General features: G+C 36.7%; 1 protein-coding gene across 3 annotated transcripts; it reads right to left on the bottom strand.

The window, feature by feature from the left end:
• Positions 1–1,043: 1,043 nt before the first annotated feature.
• On the bottom strand, positions 1,044–10,148 carry LOC127266725 (glycolipid transfer protein 1-like). Of its 3 annotated transcripts, XM_051297084.1 has the most exons (7): positions 9,849–10,148; positions 9,484–9,624; positions 9,205–9,260; positions 8,932–9,062; positions 8,731–8,866; positions 1,555–1,631; positions 1,291–1,309 (listed from the first exon to the last, which is right to left on the bottom strand). In XM_051297084.1, the coding sequence occupies exons 3-6, from the start codon at positions 9,241–9,243 to the stop codon at positions 1,578–1,580; spliced, it is 360 nt and encodes a 119-aa protein (XP_051153041.1). In that variant the 5' UTR covers positions 9,244–9,260; positions 9,484–9,624; positions 9,849–10,148; the 3' UTR covers positions 1,291–1,309; positions 1,555–1,577. The 3 variants fall into 3 exon arrangements, with proteins under 3 accessions (XP_051153040.1, XP_051153041.1, XP_051153042.1); XM_051297083.1 differs by having other exon boundaries at positions 1,044–1,631; XM_051297085.1 differs by lacking the exons at positions 1,291–1,309; positions 1,555–1,631 and adding an exon at positions 6,909–8,628.
• Between the last annotated feature and the right edge of the window lie 7,327 nt (positions 10,149–17,475).

Raw genomic sequence — 17,475 nt, 5'->3', positions numbered from 1 at the left:
AAGACATCAGGATTTCCAAAGATTGGATAAACAATAGTTGGGTGAACATCGGACCAGTGCCTAACATTCTAGCCTTCCTGACATTGTTTAGAACCCTGCACAGCTGGTGGAGCTCCCAACAGCACCCCAGTTGCACCGAAGCCCATGGACGTGCCAATAAAATCATAAAATGGTTTGCTTCCCATGCTTTGGGCTGCTGCTACAGTGGATCCAATGCTTGGACTAGATTTTTTACTCGTGCAATGTCCCTTTTCAAGTCGCAGTTGAGCCTTTTCTCCTTGATGGGGTATAAGTGCCAACCAAACCTAAACACTAAACAACAACAAACATAATTTATAAAATATTTCTTAATATATATAACAACTAAAGGAACTATAGAAGGGCTCGTTGGATATTGGATAACCTCACCAGAGAACACACCGTGAACACAAAATCAATGAGAGTCAAAACTCATCCAAAAAAGGTTCGTTTCTTTTTAAGTTCTTAACTTGTGTTTAGATATTAGGATTATTAAAGATTTTGATCAAAATAACTTTTGATATGATATAATAAATAATTGATATAAGATTATGAATAAAAATATTATTTTCTTAATATTTTAAATGGAAATTTTAACGTTTTGTCTGTCGATAAATTTATCAAGTTGGTTGGTATTGTATAATCCATTAGCCATTCAATGTTATTAACATTGAAGTATTTATGTTTGACTTGTGTTAGAACTTAGGAAAATTGTGTTATTCATAAATCATAAAGTCAAGCCCTATTTATAGGCATAGTCCAAAACGGATAAAATAAAATAAACAAACAAAATAAATAATATTCCAACATTGCCCTTAAACTCAAATAGGCGTTGTAGAAACCAACTTGAGTTTGCGCAAGAGCAGTCGGAAGCGGCTACGAAGAAGAGACTTGGTAAAGATATATGTTGTTTAATCTGCGGAGGAGACCGGAACGAGATGGACAACTCACCGAAGACATGTGTCGAATAAAGTGACAATCAAGTTCAATATGCTTGGTGCGCTCGTGGAAGGTATCATTGTAAGTCATCTTCATAGAACTCTGAGTATCGCAGTGAAAAGCCGTAGAAAATGACTAAGAAACACCAAGATCAGTGAGTAATCGATGAAGCCATAAAAGTTTTAAAATAGAGTCAGCAAAAGTACGATACTCGAAATTGGTACTCGATCGAGAAACTAAAGTCTCCTTCTTGTTGCGCCAAGAGATGAGAGAATCACCCAAGAAAAATTAGAAACTAGTGGCCGAACAACGAACGGTAAGATCACCAGCCCAGTCAGCATCAGAGTAAGCGCTGAGAGTCAAAGATGAGTTAGATGAAAAATGTAAACCATGCAGGAGAGTACCTTTCACATAACAAAGAATATGTAAGACAACAAAGTGGTGAAAGATCCTCGGAGCAGCCATGAATTGACTTACAATATGAACTACATTAGCGATATCTGGTCGACTGATAGTAAAATAGATCAAGCTCCCAACAAGCTAATGATATAGGGTATGATCATAAAAAAGAGAGTCATCGTAATGGTTAAGTCGAACCTCGTAGCCAAGTGGTGTGTAGGCTACCTGATAGTCTGTGAGACCAGCTCGAGCAATAAGATATCAGGTATCTTAGCCTGAGACAAAAAGAAACCATAAAAAGAATCAGATACTTCAAGTCCCAAAAAGTAAAGAAGGGAACCCAAGCTTTTCATCTCAAACTGTTGACTAAGGTATGTCTGTAGATCAGAAATACCAGACGCATCATCTCCTGTGATGATCATATCATCAACATAAAACAATAGGATAAGTATCCTAAGGAAGAGCGACAAAGAAATTAACTGTAATCTAGCGTGTGTGGTAATATCAAACTCCAAAAGCACAGAGGTTAATATGGCATACCAGGCCCAAGGGCCCTGCATCAACCCATAAAAAGCACGGTGTAAGTACAAACCTTTTCAGAAGATGGGAAACCTGGAGGGGGAGTCATATAAACTTCTCCAGAAAGAGTTCCATGTAAGAATGTATTCTTGACATCTAATTGAAGAAGGGACCAGCGACGAACAACAACAACGGCAAGAAGACAACGAACAGCAGTGAGACGAGCAACAGGGGCAAAGGTCTCCTCATAATCAACTCTATATTCCTGAGAATAACCCTTAGCAACTAGAAGAGCCTTGTAGCTCTCATCGGAACCATCAGAATTAGTTTTTATTTTGAAAACCCACTTGTACCGTATAGGTGTCTTGCTAGAAGGCAAATCCACTAAATCCTAAGTGTGAGTCTTTTCTAGAGCCTTCAATTACTCAGCCATAGCTTGCTTCTTCAATGGATTATCACTTGCCTCACAAAAATGACATAGGCTCATGATAAGATAAAATGACAAAGTAACAATGATAATCATGCAAATGACTAGGTCAATGACTTACTCGATGTGATCGACGAGGTATAACAGGTCCATGGACCAAAGACTGATTAGCATCTAGAAACAAGGTCGTAGGTGGATCAAAAGTCTCAAATGGAATAGAATTTCGAGGCGAAAATTGAGTGGTAGAATCATGGTCAAGAAACAAGGGAGGATATGACGACAAGAATGAAGGTGAACCAGAAATAGATGAGACAGGAAATTTACAAGGATGAAAAACATGATACTCTTTTAAAAGATAACATGACAAGATATATGCAACCGTTTAGAGATCGGATCCCAAATTCTATGACCTTTATACTCTACCCCATAACCAAGAAGAAAATATAAACGCGCACGAGGTTCCAATTTGGAACGTTTATGCGGAGGGATAAAGACAACCGACACAACCGAAGGGACAAAGTATACTATAATCGAATTGCTGACCATATAGACATTCAAAAGAAGTACTATTATGGATGAGAGAGAAGGGAATACAATTTATGATGTAGAAAACAGTAAGGACAACTTACCCCCCAGAACTTATCATGACAAGAGGGAGATAAAAGAGACGCACGGAGAATATCTAGAATGTGATAATGTTTGTGCTCAGCGTGACCATTTTGTTGAGAGGTGTATGCTGAATCAATGTACCTTTAGCAGAGAGAAAACTTAATAAGGTAGAATCTCTATACTTAAGGACATTATCAGTTCAGAGGGTCTATATGGAACAGAACAATTGAGTTCTAATCATGTGAGCAAATTGAATGTGAATTTGAGGTAATTTTGAACGATGTTTCAAAAAATATATCCATGAAAAATGGGAATAAATATAGGAAAATGACATAATAACGACACCCACTCGTAGAGGGAACATAGAAATGACACCAAATATCAGAATGAACCAAGGAAAATGGTTTACTTGCGACCGACATAGTTTATAAATAATATAAGACTGATTGTTTGCCCAAATGACAGTGTAAGCAATCAAATGACTCAAAACGAGTAAAACCCAAATGACCATTACTAACGAGAGACTAAATTTTAGAGAAAGACACATAACCAAGATGAATATGCCACTTGAGACTAGGGGAAGAAAGGAAAGTAAGAGGGGTATGAGTAGTAGCAGCTGAAAAATTACAGGGACGGATTTTCAAAGACTGTACCTTAAATAGTTGACCCACTTGTAAGCAATCAAATGACTCAAAACGAGTAAAACCCAAATGACCATTACTAACGAGAGACTGAATTTTTGAGAAAGACACATAACCAAGATGAATATGCCACTTGAGACTAGGGGAAGAAAGGAAAGTAAGAGGGGTATGAGTAGTAGCAGCTGAAAAATTACAGGGACGGATTTTCAAAGACTGTACTTTAAATAGTTGACCCACTTTTCGGCCTATCTCAAGAATTTGACCCGTACTTAGATCCTGAACCTTCACAACAGAAGAAGAAAAGTAACAGGAAGTCCCTACTCAACTAATACAAGATTTAAAGTCAATTGACGAATGCAGTAAGTATCAGAAAGGTATATAAATAGTAGAGATACAGATCATAAATGAGTTATATCCATGTGACTCCCATTACTAGTCTATATAGACATTGAAGATGACATGAGATGCAAACCAATCAAGAGACCGAGTGTAGGTGTCATATGATGGTAGCAACCGGAATTAAAATACCACGAATTGTCCATGACAGAAAAGAAACTAGAAGCAAGAACTTGATGCAAGAGAGTCACGATATTCTAAACTGAGAAAGCCATGCCAGTAACAGACACGAAATCAAATCAACTCCAATGACAAAACCAATTACATCAGGATGTAAGTAATCAAGCCAGGAGGCGGCAGCCAAAAACAGCGGCTGGAGACAGCCCGATGCACCGCCATGCGCGGCTCAAAGACAGTGGCGGCGGACAAAGGGCAACGCCACGATTTGCGTCGGTGGCGCATGTGGGCCGGATGCGCCGCCGTTGGCGGTAAAATTCAGGGTACGAGTTTTCTAGACGGTGCCGGTCCCAACAGTGGCGGCAGCGACCACCAGGGCCCGGCGGATGGCAGCGAACAATAGCGACAGCTAAGGTTTTGAGTTTTTAAAATTGGACTCTAATACCATGTTAAAATTTGGGAAAATTTTTTTATTCATAAATCATAAATTCAAGGCCTATTTATAGGCATAATCCAAAACGAATAAAATAAAATAAACAAACAAAATAAATAATATTCCAATAACTTGTTTTTCGATCTCTTGTGTTGCTGATCAATGTTGGATTTGGGGATGAATTAAATTCTACTGCAAGGTAGGGATCTATAAAAGTAGTGATTAATGAATATACATACTTTGTAATCAGGTTCGCAGCGACATATGTGAGCACCAATGTGCTTGAGAACAGTATTGATAGCCATAAAATGGTGGCAGCTCAAAGTGTGAATATAGATATGTATATGTGTTTAGATTTTGTGTTTGCATAGCCAAATTCGTAAAACTCAAAAGCTTAAGTTTTTTTCTACATTTTTTAAAAATTGCACCAATGCATGTCCCTCTGCAATTTGGCGGAGAGCAAGATGGAAAACACAATCGGGCACTGCAAGGCGTATGATTTATTTTATCTTTGTAGATATGAGAATATATATATCTTCATCCATAGATTTTGGTTTTGCATACGTATAATTCTACGGTATTATTACTATTTTATCTTTTCATGTTTGTGCTAAATGATAATGGCATCAAGACTAGCACGATAAGGCTCGTCGCAGATGTCATTGTGTTCTTATGTTGTTGATGGATATATAGAGGAAATTAAGTAGTTGTCTTTTCATTATTTGTGATCAATTTACCTTTGTATATTTAGCTTTTGAAAATATTTGTTGTGTTGTAGGGTTATGCAAAGCATCGGATTGTTGTTCAACACATTTTTGCAAAACACCGGAAAAGAAGATATGATCGTTCAAATGTATGTTTCTATATTTCAAATCCAAGCATGTAGAGATGTTAACAAGTCGAATTTTGCTATTCATCTTTGGGCGAATAGATCGACTATGAGAGAAGGGAAAGAACTTGGATAGTGCACGGACGAAATCATCTGTAAGTGCTCGCCATTCGACAACACCGAACATCTTCTTTTATAGGTAAATTTCGCATTGATGAGTAATAACACATAATATTTCTAGATAATTATGGTTTTTTCCCATACAGATATATGTCACCCTTCCATTAGCACATGTAAAAAAAATGATGAAATCCACTATGGAAGATGGGATATGTATTGGATTGAATTTGTGAAGTTTTGCTTCTTTTGGTTGTAAGTTAGACCTTTAATTCAATTTTAACTGCTCGTATTTAGTGTGATCTCAGAGATTATTCGCATTGTTGTTTGCAAAGGTTGGTGAGTTGTGCATCATGAACTCGACCGTTTATGCGTTGATGCATACTGAAGTCAACAATGGCATAGTACTATAGCACAGTGATATCTAAAATGCTATTAAAGATGAAGGCCCGCTGCGATTCCGGAGGGATGAGGTCCACCTGTATCCAAATGCAGAGGTTATATAGGTTTGTTTGATTTTTGTTTGAGTTTGAATTTTTATTTAAATATTATTTTTATTTAATATTTTGTGAGATGAAATATTATATTTTTATTGTGCTTTCATTCGCCAGCCTGCAAGATAAATATCATTAAATTTTTTGTCAAATATATATAAAATACTACAATTTATATTTACAAACTACATTAAATTAAATATTACCATAATATTTCGAACATGGCCAACGGATCGACCCCCCCAACGGTATTGATTTGCAGCTGCTGCTGGTTTTTTTTTTTTTTTTTTCTATTTTCTTTATTTCGTTCAACCATATCCTAAAATTCTTTAGAACTCCATTGCTCATTCATTCTATCCAAAATTTCAAGAGAAATTTGTTTTGGACATGCATTATTTTTCGAGTGTACCCTAAATTTTTTTCTTAATAACTCACTAACTTTATCTAAAAATAAATTACAAATCAATATTCATACTAAGGTTTCATCTATAAAAATGCTATTGAAGCATAATAGTTAAAATCAATTCAATAATAAAATAGTTAATAAAACAAACTTAATATTATATATACTTTAAATATTTCAAACTATTTGTCTCTTTGGCTATTATGTACTTATTTTATAAAAATCCATTCTTCAGAAAAATTTGATCGAGAAATATACCTCGTAGGTAATTTCTCACAGAAAAATCCATGAAAAATTTTGTAAGTAAATTACTCACGATATTACTCACGGAATTTTGTCCGTAAGAAATTTGCTCACAGACTTTGTCCATAAGTAAATTTACTCACTAGCTGATGACTCTCGTCAATCATTGAAGCACCAAGTGGCGATTATTACTAATAAAGTCAACAATTAATGTAAATTCAATAAATTAACTAAATTTAGGACATAGCACAAAAATATCAAATTACTATGATATATCAAACTATGTTAACCTAATAAAACAGTTTGCACATATTTGCGGAAAGAAGTAAAATTATACAACTCAAAAGTAATTTCAATCTACACATCTATCAATAAATATCATTTTTATCACCATATTCCTTAGCAAATTGTATACAAGACATTCTTAGAATTGACAGAAAACTTACAATAGGGAAAATAGAATTAAGAAGTGCAAATTGAATACACATATATCAATATTATGTTCATCAACAATATGGTCCATCATCTTGATAGACATTTCTTTATGAGATCTGTTGTTTAATATGATTGAGCATACTTTGATAAAATGTGGTTCAATTAACTAAATAAAGTGTAATCATGCTACTGTATGGTTCCAATATATTGGAGGGAAAATAGAGTTAAAAAGTGCAAAATAGATTATTATAGTATTCTAAGTTGACAATCGTAGAATTTTTTGAAATGGTTTGACAACTTAGTTTCGCCCTAACTTAGTTATGGTTTTTTTTTTTTGGAAAAAATTTATGCCTATTGGGATATACATATTTTTCGAATGTTTATTCGACAAAATAGAGTGAAATTATAACGAATTTGTCGGGTTTTAAAATTCTACTTTTTGGTTGGTTAAATGTTGGCAATTGGAATGTTTTGAGATTAAAGCTCTCTTTTAAATTTTCCTAATAGCATGTTGAGTATTGGGTCAAATTGGTAGTTGAAACTACCCGTCGAGTCCGATCAACTCGTCGATCGTTAGGATGATAAGACATAGCCTTCTACCTCTGCGCCTTGCAAACACGTGAGGGTATACCGGTATTTTAGGATAACTAGCTAACCCCCGAATGGGCTAGGTCGAGGGATCGAGATGGCGGGTTCCCTTTTTGGGTGATTCCGAGGTGCCCGTCATTCACGATGAAAAGGTCTTTAGACCGTCATCCGTGATGGAGGGATGGATTGCATACAATCCCCTCTTGGTATGTTATATTGGAGGCTAGAGGCTTGTGGGCCGTTTGGCACCCCTCGCAAACTAGTAAATAAATTGACTTACATGTACTTTGGGCTTCGAACCCTGAGATACACATTGTGGAGCTTTCCTTGAGGGTTGTGACTCTATGCTTGTTATGTGTAACTATGTGACATGTCATACGATGTAATTAGGTTAGAAAATCGGGTAAATCCGACCCTAATAAGGCCTAGTAGAGTTTTCTTCGTGATGTGAATGAAAAGGAGATATAAGAGAAGCGCTAAAAGACTCGTGTATGTGAGTTATCTTTATGTGATATGTGTCATCTTATTCAAATTATCTTCTTCAAATGATTTTGTGGCATTATACCGTATTAATTTATCTTTGATTAATTGCGCTTACTCAACCGTTGTGTTGACTCTCTTCTTACAACCTTTTTGTAGGTAATGATGCTTTTGTTATACCTAAATGATGCATCCACGTCATATTATCCATCGGGGGAACTATAAATACTTTACATTTTAAAATGGTTTTGAAACTCATTAATTATGTTTAAAGACTAATGTGTTTTATTTTAGCCTTAGCGCCACAACATAGTACTAGTTGGTTGATAAACGAGCCTTTCGATGTGGCGTGGCGGTGACACTCCGGTTTGAGCCAGCTAGGGTGTTACACTAGATTCAATGACAACTCTAGAAAGAATTACTCACCAAGTTACACGGGGGAGAATTCTGAGCAGAGCTTGTTCATATCCTTAAAGTCATTCTTTTCTAGGCCTAATACCTTCAGAAACTTCTTTCCGTCCAGCACAAGCTTCATGACGACCTATTTTTTTTAAATGGATCCCCAAATTACTTGCAAAATCTTATGTTGTTCTTTCTGATCATTACTACAACTACATAAATTGTTGGATGGAATGCTTGTTACCGAGAAGCTTGAGCTAGCGAGCCAGCCGCGCCATTTCTTCAAGGTGATGGCGTAGGAGTTGTTGCAGCACTGCAGCATCGACCAGTCCTGGCACTCGCACAGGTTGCGGAACAACTGCACTAAGAAATCCATTGTTCTGCACAACCAGATCAGCCAGTGGAATGAATGAATAAATATAGATATACATACATACATGCATACCTTGTTAGCCAGAGCAGTCCATTGGTGCAGCTAGACGAGTCTTTAGCGGTGTTAGCTTCCACCTCGGCTTGCACCAAGCTATACAACAACTTGAATCTTGTCAGATCCGCATAATACTTCGATTCCAGCCTCTGCCGCCCAAATTATTTCATTTCATTGCATTTCAATAAAAATAACAGCAAGAAAACAAACAAACACATATCTATCTATCTATTGATAGAACATATATTAAGAAATTATTTATCAATCGATCGATGGATCAATCTTACTTACAAATATGTTGCTGCTAATGTCAGACTTTAGGATGGCCATGGCAGCCCCAAATTTATCTGTGAATGGGAATTAATTAAAATAGAAAGAAATGAATGAATGAACGAATGAAGGAAGGAAGAGGAAAGGTAATATAACTCGTTTAATAATGGACCACCACTAGATTCATTATTCATTTTATTTGCAAGAAAAAACAATGGCAACTCATGTCAGAAATCTCAATGCACAAATTAACATATTATTGACGTTTATCCATGTATCTATGTATGTATGTATTTTTACCTTATATTTCTTTCTCTGTGTTTTTTCACTCAAGCATTTCACCGAACACCTTGAATGCATTGTCACAGGAAATGATGGATAAAATCACTGAATCAGCTCTCAAACTGGTAGCTTCCTTGAATCATGATATCGACCATGGAGCTGTGGAAATCACAATAGATTATCACATGAAGAGATTCTTCGGTGCGCAATTTCAAGGTTTGTTTTGGTAAAAGCTGCCCCAAAGTGCAACAGATTTTTCAGAAATTAAGGCATTACTAAGAGTTCATATCTACCATGATGGCATCTCTTGGTGTTCCCAGAATATGTAATAATCTTCGAATATCGATCAATCCATCCAAAACAAAATTAGATAAATCGATTACCTTGAATAACATGATTATTGCACGGACATATATTTTCCAACAAGGAACAACCGGAGAATCAGCGAATTAGAGAGGGATATCAAATGATTGATCATTGAAACGGTAAAGAAAAGACGATTGAGAGGATCCCAGAGGACTTTCTGCAAAAACTTGTAGAAAGTGCAGAGAGAGCAGCCATTTCAGTTGTTCTTCGCCGGATTCAATCTGGCAGTTCATCGATGACAACTGCGGAACACTTATTGGCTTCATTCAAGACCTCCACCTTTGCGGCTACGTGATGGTGATGCTGCTGGCTTCCAAAATCGGTGAACAAATAATACAGGGATGACTGGGTCTGTCTTTAGTTTTATCTAATATTATTATATATTACTACTATTTTTCATTATATGACTATAATAATACTCCACTAAATAAAAGTATTTTGTATTAATTTTCCATATTAGTATACTAGATAATAATATTACATACATTATTTATTTATACATTTAATTTAATTTAATAAATACAAAATTTTTAATTATACTGTTGTTATGCGTTTTTCAACAATTAAAAATAAAATTCGAAAATAGAGAAATATCCCCGAATTTGATAGACGAGTGTTTGAAATTAGAAACTTCTAAACACTTTAGAATAAAATAAGAATAAAATAAAGATCGGAAAATAAAGTGGTGATCCCCAAAAGCGATTTTCTTGAATTTGATGTCGATTGAAGATGTCCTTTCTACAGTACGGAATCTTTAAATAACCCCTCGAAGATAGGGTTCGAACTGCTATCCGGTCGGTTACTATAACCGTTGTTAACTCCCCAAAAAATTCTCTTCTATCGACACGTATGAGAACCGTCCTGTCACATCCGACTTTAAAAACCGCTCGCCAGTCGAAACTACCCCCACTATCAGAAACTGCTTTTTACCCGACCTATAGGATAACTACTTTTAATACCTAACCTTTGAACTTGGTCCAACTTCAATGTCTAACCTTCTTATGCCCGACCCTTGGAATTTGTCCCGACTAGGTCCGACTTCTCTATCCGAACTATTTAGTCCCAACCAGGTCCAATCTCATCATCCATCCGACTTTCTTAAATCCGACCCTCGGACTTTGTCCTGACTAGGTCCGACTTTGACGTCCGAACTATTTGGTCCCGACCAGGTCCAATCTCCTCATCCGTCCGACCTTGGGGATTTACCCGACCAGGTTTGATCAGACTCTAAACTCATCCGACCCGGTTACTGCAATCATACTTGAACTTTCAAAAAGCCCATTAGACGTTTCGAATGACCTAATCTTGGCAGGCCCATTTCCTAAAAACCTATCCATTATTTTGTGCTCAACAACTTGCCTCCTCCCGCCGAAACGTCACTCCTCGAACTACAGAAGACGTGACGTTTTAGGGTTACAGTGTGATCATCACACTGCGCTGCGTCAAATCAAAAGGGTTTATGTTAAACCCCACCTTCATCTTCTCAAACTTACACATTCACAATTCTAAAAACCCTTTATGCTCTCGTATAGCTCCCTCCTTCGTTTTTTACTTTATTTCTATCTTTCTCATCCTCGCGTAAATGGCTAACCAATACGTTCCTGCACTCCCTTTTGACGGAACTGAACCCTCAATACCCCTTGTATCCTCCAAGGTTCTTACCCCTACAATCCGCCCTTACTGCACTACCACTGCGGATGCTGAGCGTATGAGCTCAGTCATTGTTCAAGTTTCTCCTATTATCGTCAACAATGAAGCGTTCAAACCGGAACGTTTTCTGGATAGTATCAAGACTCACTTGACTGATCCAAAAGATGCTTATCGGAAATGGTACGCGAGGCTCCTTCCTCATTTTGAAAACCAATGGAAAACCCAAGGGATTGATAAAGCTATCCTCCTTTCGACGCAACCCCTCTATCTACATGATAAAGTTCTGATGGCCATGGCGGCCTTTTGGCATTCGCAAACAGGTGTCTTTTTCCTCCTTTCAGGTCCAATGGGTCCAACCTTAATGGATGTAGCAGTGATCGCGCATTTGCCGATCACAGGAGAGGACCCCGTTCTGGTTTCTCTCGGAAATCAAGAACTTCCCCCCAACCATCAAGGTTGGGCCCTGGCCAAGCTTCCTGAAAACGAAAGAGGATGGACATACTTTGTCAATAAATATCAGGGTAAGGAGGATACCCCTGTTTCCGAGTTGGAACACACTGCTTTTCTCCTCTTTTGGCTCTGCAGGTATATCTTCTTCCTTTTAATTTCTTTTGTATGTACAAAGTTTGAATGTTTGAGCTTACATTCCTTTCTTATTTTCTTTCACAGATATATCATTCTTTCCCCTTCGAAACTTGTCCTTTCAACTCACATTGACCTAGCCATTCATTTGTCATGTGGTCATTTCACTTCTTTAGGTACCTTATTTTTAGCCAACCTCTTTGAAGGTTTAACCCGAGTAAGTTCCCGTCTTACGGATACTAAAAAGGCGGACACTGCAGCCTCAGGACCATTTTGGTTCTTGGAATTGTGGTTCCGTCTATACTTCCCCTCTGCATTTTTTGGTCGCCTTCCAATTTCTCCCAATCCTTACAGGTCTATTGGCTATGCCTTAGCCAGATTAACCCCGAACTCTTCTTGTCTAAAATCCTCTGATTCTATAATAACCCAAATTTTGACCGAAGATCGGAACAATTCCCGTTTTTTTGTATATACAACCTTAATGCAATATTCGACCGATCTTTTCTTCCTTTATCCTGACCCAACTTATCCTTTAACTCGCCCAGATCCTATCCCTCACCCGACCTACATTTTTCTTGGGACGCCGCGATGAAACCCCGATCTCTTTTTTCTAGTAGGAGGTCGGATAAGAAAAATCGTAGATCATTTTACACTTACAATTACCAACCTCAATTTTTGTCGAGGCAATTTGGTTGCTGCCAGGGCATACCAGGACCATTAGCCAGTCCTCACCTCATATTTCAAAGCCCCGAGGGTCTGGTAATTCCCGAACTCATCCCGACCTATATTTCTCAACTCACCAGCTATATCACCTCGAATTCATATCTCCCTTTCTGCCCAAAACCTTCGAAAACTGAAAATTTTCCCGCATGTTGGTCGGCCACCTGGTCTTGGCAGGCCCATTTCCTAAAAACCTATCCATTATTTTGTACTCAACAACTGTATAATATTAATCTATGAAATTTTTTGTAATTTGTTGTGTTACAAATTTTGGGACGTTAGACCAAAAGATACAAAATAATTGGTTGATTACAAAAAAAATTATATTTTATTCAAGGATTACTCACGGACTTAATTTTGTAAATAATTCCGTCTGAATACTCACGGAATTACTAACGAAATTATATTGGAGACTAATTCAGTTAATAAACTACTCACAGAATTAATTGCTTGAGTAATTACTCCATCCGTATTACTCAAACAAATTAATTCTGTGAATAATTTTCTTGAATAAATTGCAATTTATTTGTAGTGAATATAAAACTATAAATGATTATACTCAAACATAAATCAAATAAAAAATATATGAACTTCCATCGAATATAATATATTTGAATCCAACATAAGCAGGTTTAGCAAAACAAATCAAAACTGCTTATGTAGCGACACAATTCAGATTTAGCAAAGCAAATCAAAACTTCTTACGTGTAGCACAATCAAATTTAGCAAAACAAATAAAAATTCTGTACGTAGCAATCAAAATGATTTCATACATCCCTGGCAAACTCGGTAATCTTTCACATTGAGCATAGCGCTTAAACATACTAATTATAACATAATATATATTTTTTTAAAGCACAAACATATGACGATTCAACCATAGAACGAAAGCAACGCATATCATCACAAACATTTTCAAAGATGATCATATCAGATCCATTCCAACATGCAAACATGGATATCTAAATTAGTTCTTGGGGGTCTTTAAGAAAAGCAATAACAACAATCATCCATCCCCCTAATTAAAAATCACCAGACCCACTCTAGCGACAACGTTGGACGGAAGAGATGTGCATCAGGAAGTCGACAACCAAGTGATAAACATACCAGATGTCTCATTGTGCCACGAGTCGGATTTTTCCAACGACAATGAAACTATACTACTTTCATGTGATAATGGAGATCATATGTAAATTCAATAATCTCATCGATTATTTCGTAGTATTCTATGGAGTCTCTAAATTCAACATTGCTAACCACAAACATACCATAACGTTGTGAATCTCTACCAACTCCCCAATCGTAAGTACTAAAAGACAATTCATCTATTTCACACTCTTTGTAATACGTAGCCTTATTAAATATGCCTGCGGCTAAGGCTAGTATCATTGGTGAGATTTGTGTGGCATCAAACGCATTGACCTATAATATTTATAAATATAGGACATATTACATTTAATTTATAGTTGAGTTTCAATTTAAAGTGATTTGTAAAAATTATGTACTGATTGTTTAAACCAAAACACATAGCCTTCAAAAATACTTTGTCAATGGCACATTCATTCCTCCCGAAATGTTGTATGAGCCCATTACGGTAAAAACTAAATTGCAACATAAAAAGGTTTTAATATCATACTATTTCTTGAACTAAATTTATTCAAATATATTAAATCAATACCGGTAGAATTATTCTGCCTCGGGAGTGTTTGTGAGAATGTAGGTCTTAGCGGCCTTAATTTTTTATGCACTTACATACTTGGTTTTTGCCTGCCCCGAAACTACCTCGACATGATTGAAGATTGAAAACCTCGTTGATTGATTCCGAGATTCAGAGTACTCTCAACATTCCTAAACAATATACGCAGAGCAAATGGAAGCCTCGACAGGTGCCTCTTTTTAACCTTTTTCTTCAAATCAGGTAGGTCTGTGGATAACTAAAACAAAAGAAATTAATTATGAATTTATTTCAATTAATAGACAAAATTCATAAACGGTAAACTTCATTTCAAAAGGATACATCGAACGATAGTGTACAGGTCCAATTAACATACATTCCTCTGGAAAGTGGACCATTAAATGTTCCATACTATTGAAAAATGCCGGGGGAAAATTTTTTTTCTAGCTTGCATAGGACCAATGATAAACTCTTTTGCAATTATTTCAATTGCTCCAAATATAAAGTAGAAGTGTATACTATTTGTAAAAGAAGACTTACCTCAATAATAGTATCCCATGCATAACTCAGAAGAAGTGTCCGAAAAGCAATATGGAATAGCCGTTGCATGAAAATATGTGCATCGTGATTCTTCATCTATATTAATTCACTCTGGAAATATCCACATAGTGGCAAATATTGGACACAAACTAATCCGAAAACTTTATCTAGAAAATTTAATCACAGAGGATCGGGAATTGTGATCGATTCAATGTGTAAGAGTCCTTATCTTTGGACCATTATTATCTGGCTTGACAGAAAGTTCAAGACGATCACAAATAATCGAGATGTCATTCCGAGCATTAAGGTTGCCCTTCATTTTTCCCGGAGAATCCATAATGGTCTATATGATATGTTCAAATATATTTTTCTACACATGCATAATATCAAAGTTATGATGTACGCGGAGATTTTTGCAATAAGGAAGATCCCATAAAATAGATCGTTTTGTCCATTTAGTGTACTCCCCAAAACCCGCATGCTCAGTATTGTTTGAGTTTACCACTACTGAAGGCATTGTAGAAAGTCATTTATATAGTGTATGGCCATCGAGCCTTTCATGAGCCACACTTTCTGCAATTTTTCCCTTAATAAAGCTTCGCCTATCTCGGCGGAAAGAATGTTTTGTTGTAAGAAACAACGATGACAATCAAAATAGCATTAGCATACCTTTCTCCCATAGGTTAAGCGAAAGGTTGGATTGTCATCCACGCATACTGAACATACTAACATCCCCACTGTGCTCCATGTTGAACCATTCCATAGGAAGTTAGGCCATTTACCATCCATAAGAATGTTGTACGCATATGAAACTCATGTTAGGTATATGCATTGTAGACAACATAACCACCTGTCCACAAATATAACTCTTTCACCAATAGTTGTAAGCATACGTCAATCAATCTTTTGGGATCATGCAGTCCTTTAATGATAATGGATAAGAACATATACTCCTTCCAACATGAATAATTTGCCCATGTGATCCGTAAGGTGAAACCATCTATACAAAATCCTAATTGTACATTCCGTGGATCTCTTGTAACTTTTAGGTATGTACGATCAAAATATTTCTACGTCTTTATATTGGATTGATGGTTTATCTACCCAACTTCGCTTTAATGATGATAATGCCTAGTCATTGCTTTTTCTGTCTCACCAAACTCATCCCCTCTTGATTTTGCCATATTTTATAGCTTATATTTATTTAATTAATTATTTATTTATGTCGAATTTTGGTATTATTTATGTTAATTTATTCCAATAATTGTATTCATTTCATCTTGTTTGTATAATATTAATTTATTAGTTTTTAAGTGTAATTTATAATTATTTTTTGGTGTATAAATTAAACTAATTTATGTGTTTATTGAATTATATTTTTAAACATTATTTATGTGCTATTTATGTATTTAATTTTAGCTAAATTAATTTTATTTAATAAATATTATTTATTTAAATAAATATTATAAGATGTTCATTATTTATATAGGTGAAATAATGCTTGAAAACTGATATGGGAGTCAAAAACTTGCCGTAAAAAGCGAAAAAATGGCTTCAGAAACGAAGAAACAGTCACTGGATTGAAAATCAACAAAAGTCAACGGTCAACGCTAGAAAGTCAACGTGCGAAAGTCAAAGTCAACCGAGCGCGGAATTCAAGCGGCGGCTGACACGGAAGGCAAGCGGCGGTTGACATGGAAGGCAAGCGGCGGCTAGCGTGGAAGGCAAGCGGCGGCTGACACGGGAGACAAGCGAAGGCTAGCGCAGAAGGCAAGCGGCGGCTGACACGGAAAGTGAGCGGCGGCTGCATAAAAGTGCGCGAGCGCGGAAGGCTATGCTGAGCGAAGCGGCGGCTGTATAGGAGTGTGTGAGCGCGGAAGGCTATACGTGGAAGTGAGCGAAGCGGCGGCTGGTACGGAATTTGAGCAGCTACTGGCGCGGACTCCATGAGCTGCGGCTGCATTAATTCTCAATGTATTTATTGCCGCTGGGTCAGCGGCTGCATTTAATGCCCAGACTCCCTCAGCTCTGCATTTATTTATACACTCTCTTAGCTCCCATATTTAATTCCTGCATTACTTTTTAGCCAATTTTTGGCTATTTTTGTGTAATTTTTATTCTTGAAATTTCTAGAAAATAGGTAGTTATTATTAGTTATATTAGTAGCTATTTGTAGAGTTAGTTATTTATGGTTATTTTTAGAGTTATTAGAGGGGTAGAGCCACTAGCGGAACGATTGGAAGAATAATTAATGGGGCATAGGCGGTGGTCTATTGGGTCATAGAAATTTCTAGTGACAGTAGAGTTTCTTACTTATAATTCTTCCCCGGGTGTCGCTGAAGCCTCGTTGTAAATCCCCTAAGGTTGAGTACCAACCGAGTTGAGAATCGGCTTAAGCAATCAAATGCGATCACGTTCATTCCTCCGAGCCGACCCGCATTTATACATATATTTTTCGCTATCACGCCATCGTCATC

The sequence above is a fragment of the Andrographis paniculata genome, unplaced genomic scaffold (genome assembly GCF_009805555.1).
Source record: "Andrographis paniculata isolate CXL003 unplaced genomic scaffold, ASM980555v1 Contig77END, whole genome shotgun sequence".
NCBI classification, from domain to species: Eukaryota; Viridiplantae; Streptophyta; class Magnoliopsida; order Lamiales; family Acanthaceae; genus Andrographis; species Andrographis paniculata.
Note: the sequence above shows the minus strand (reverse complement) of the source record. Positions and strands in the feature narration are given on the sequence as shown.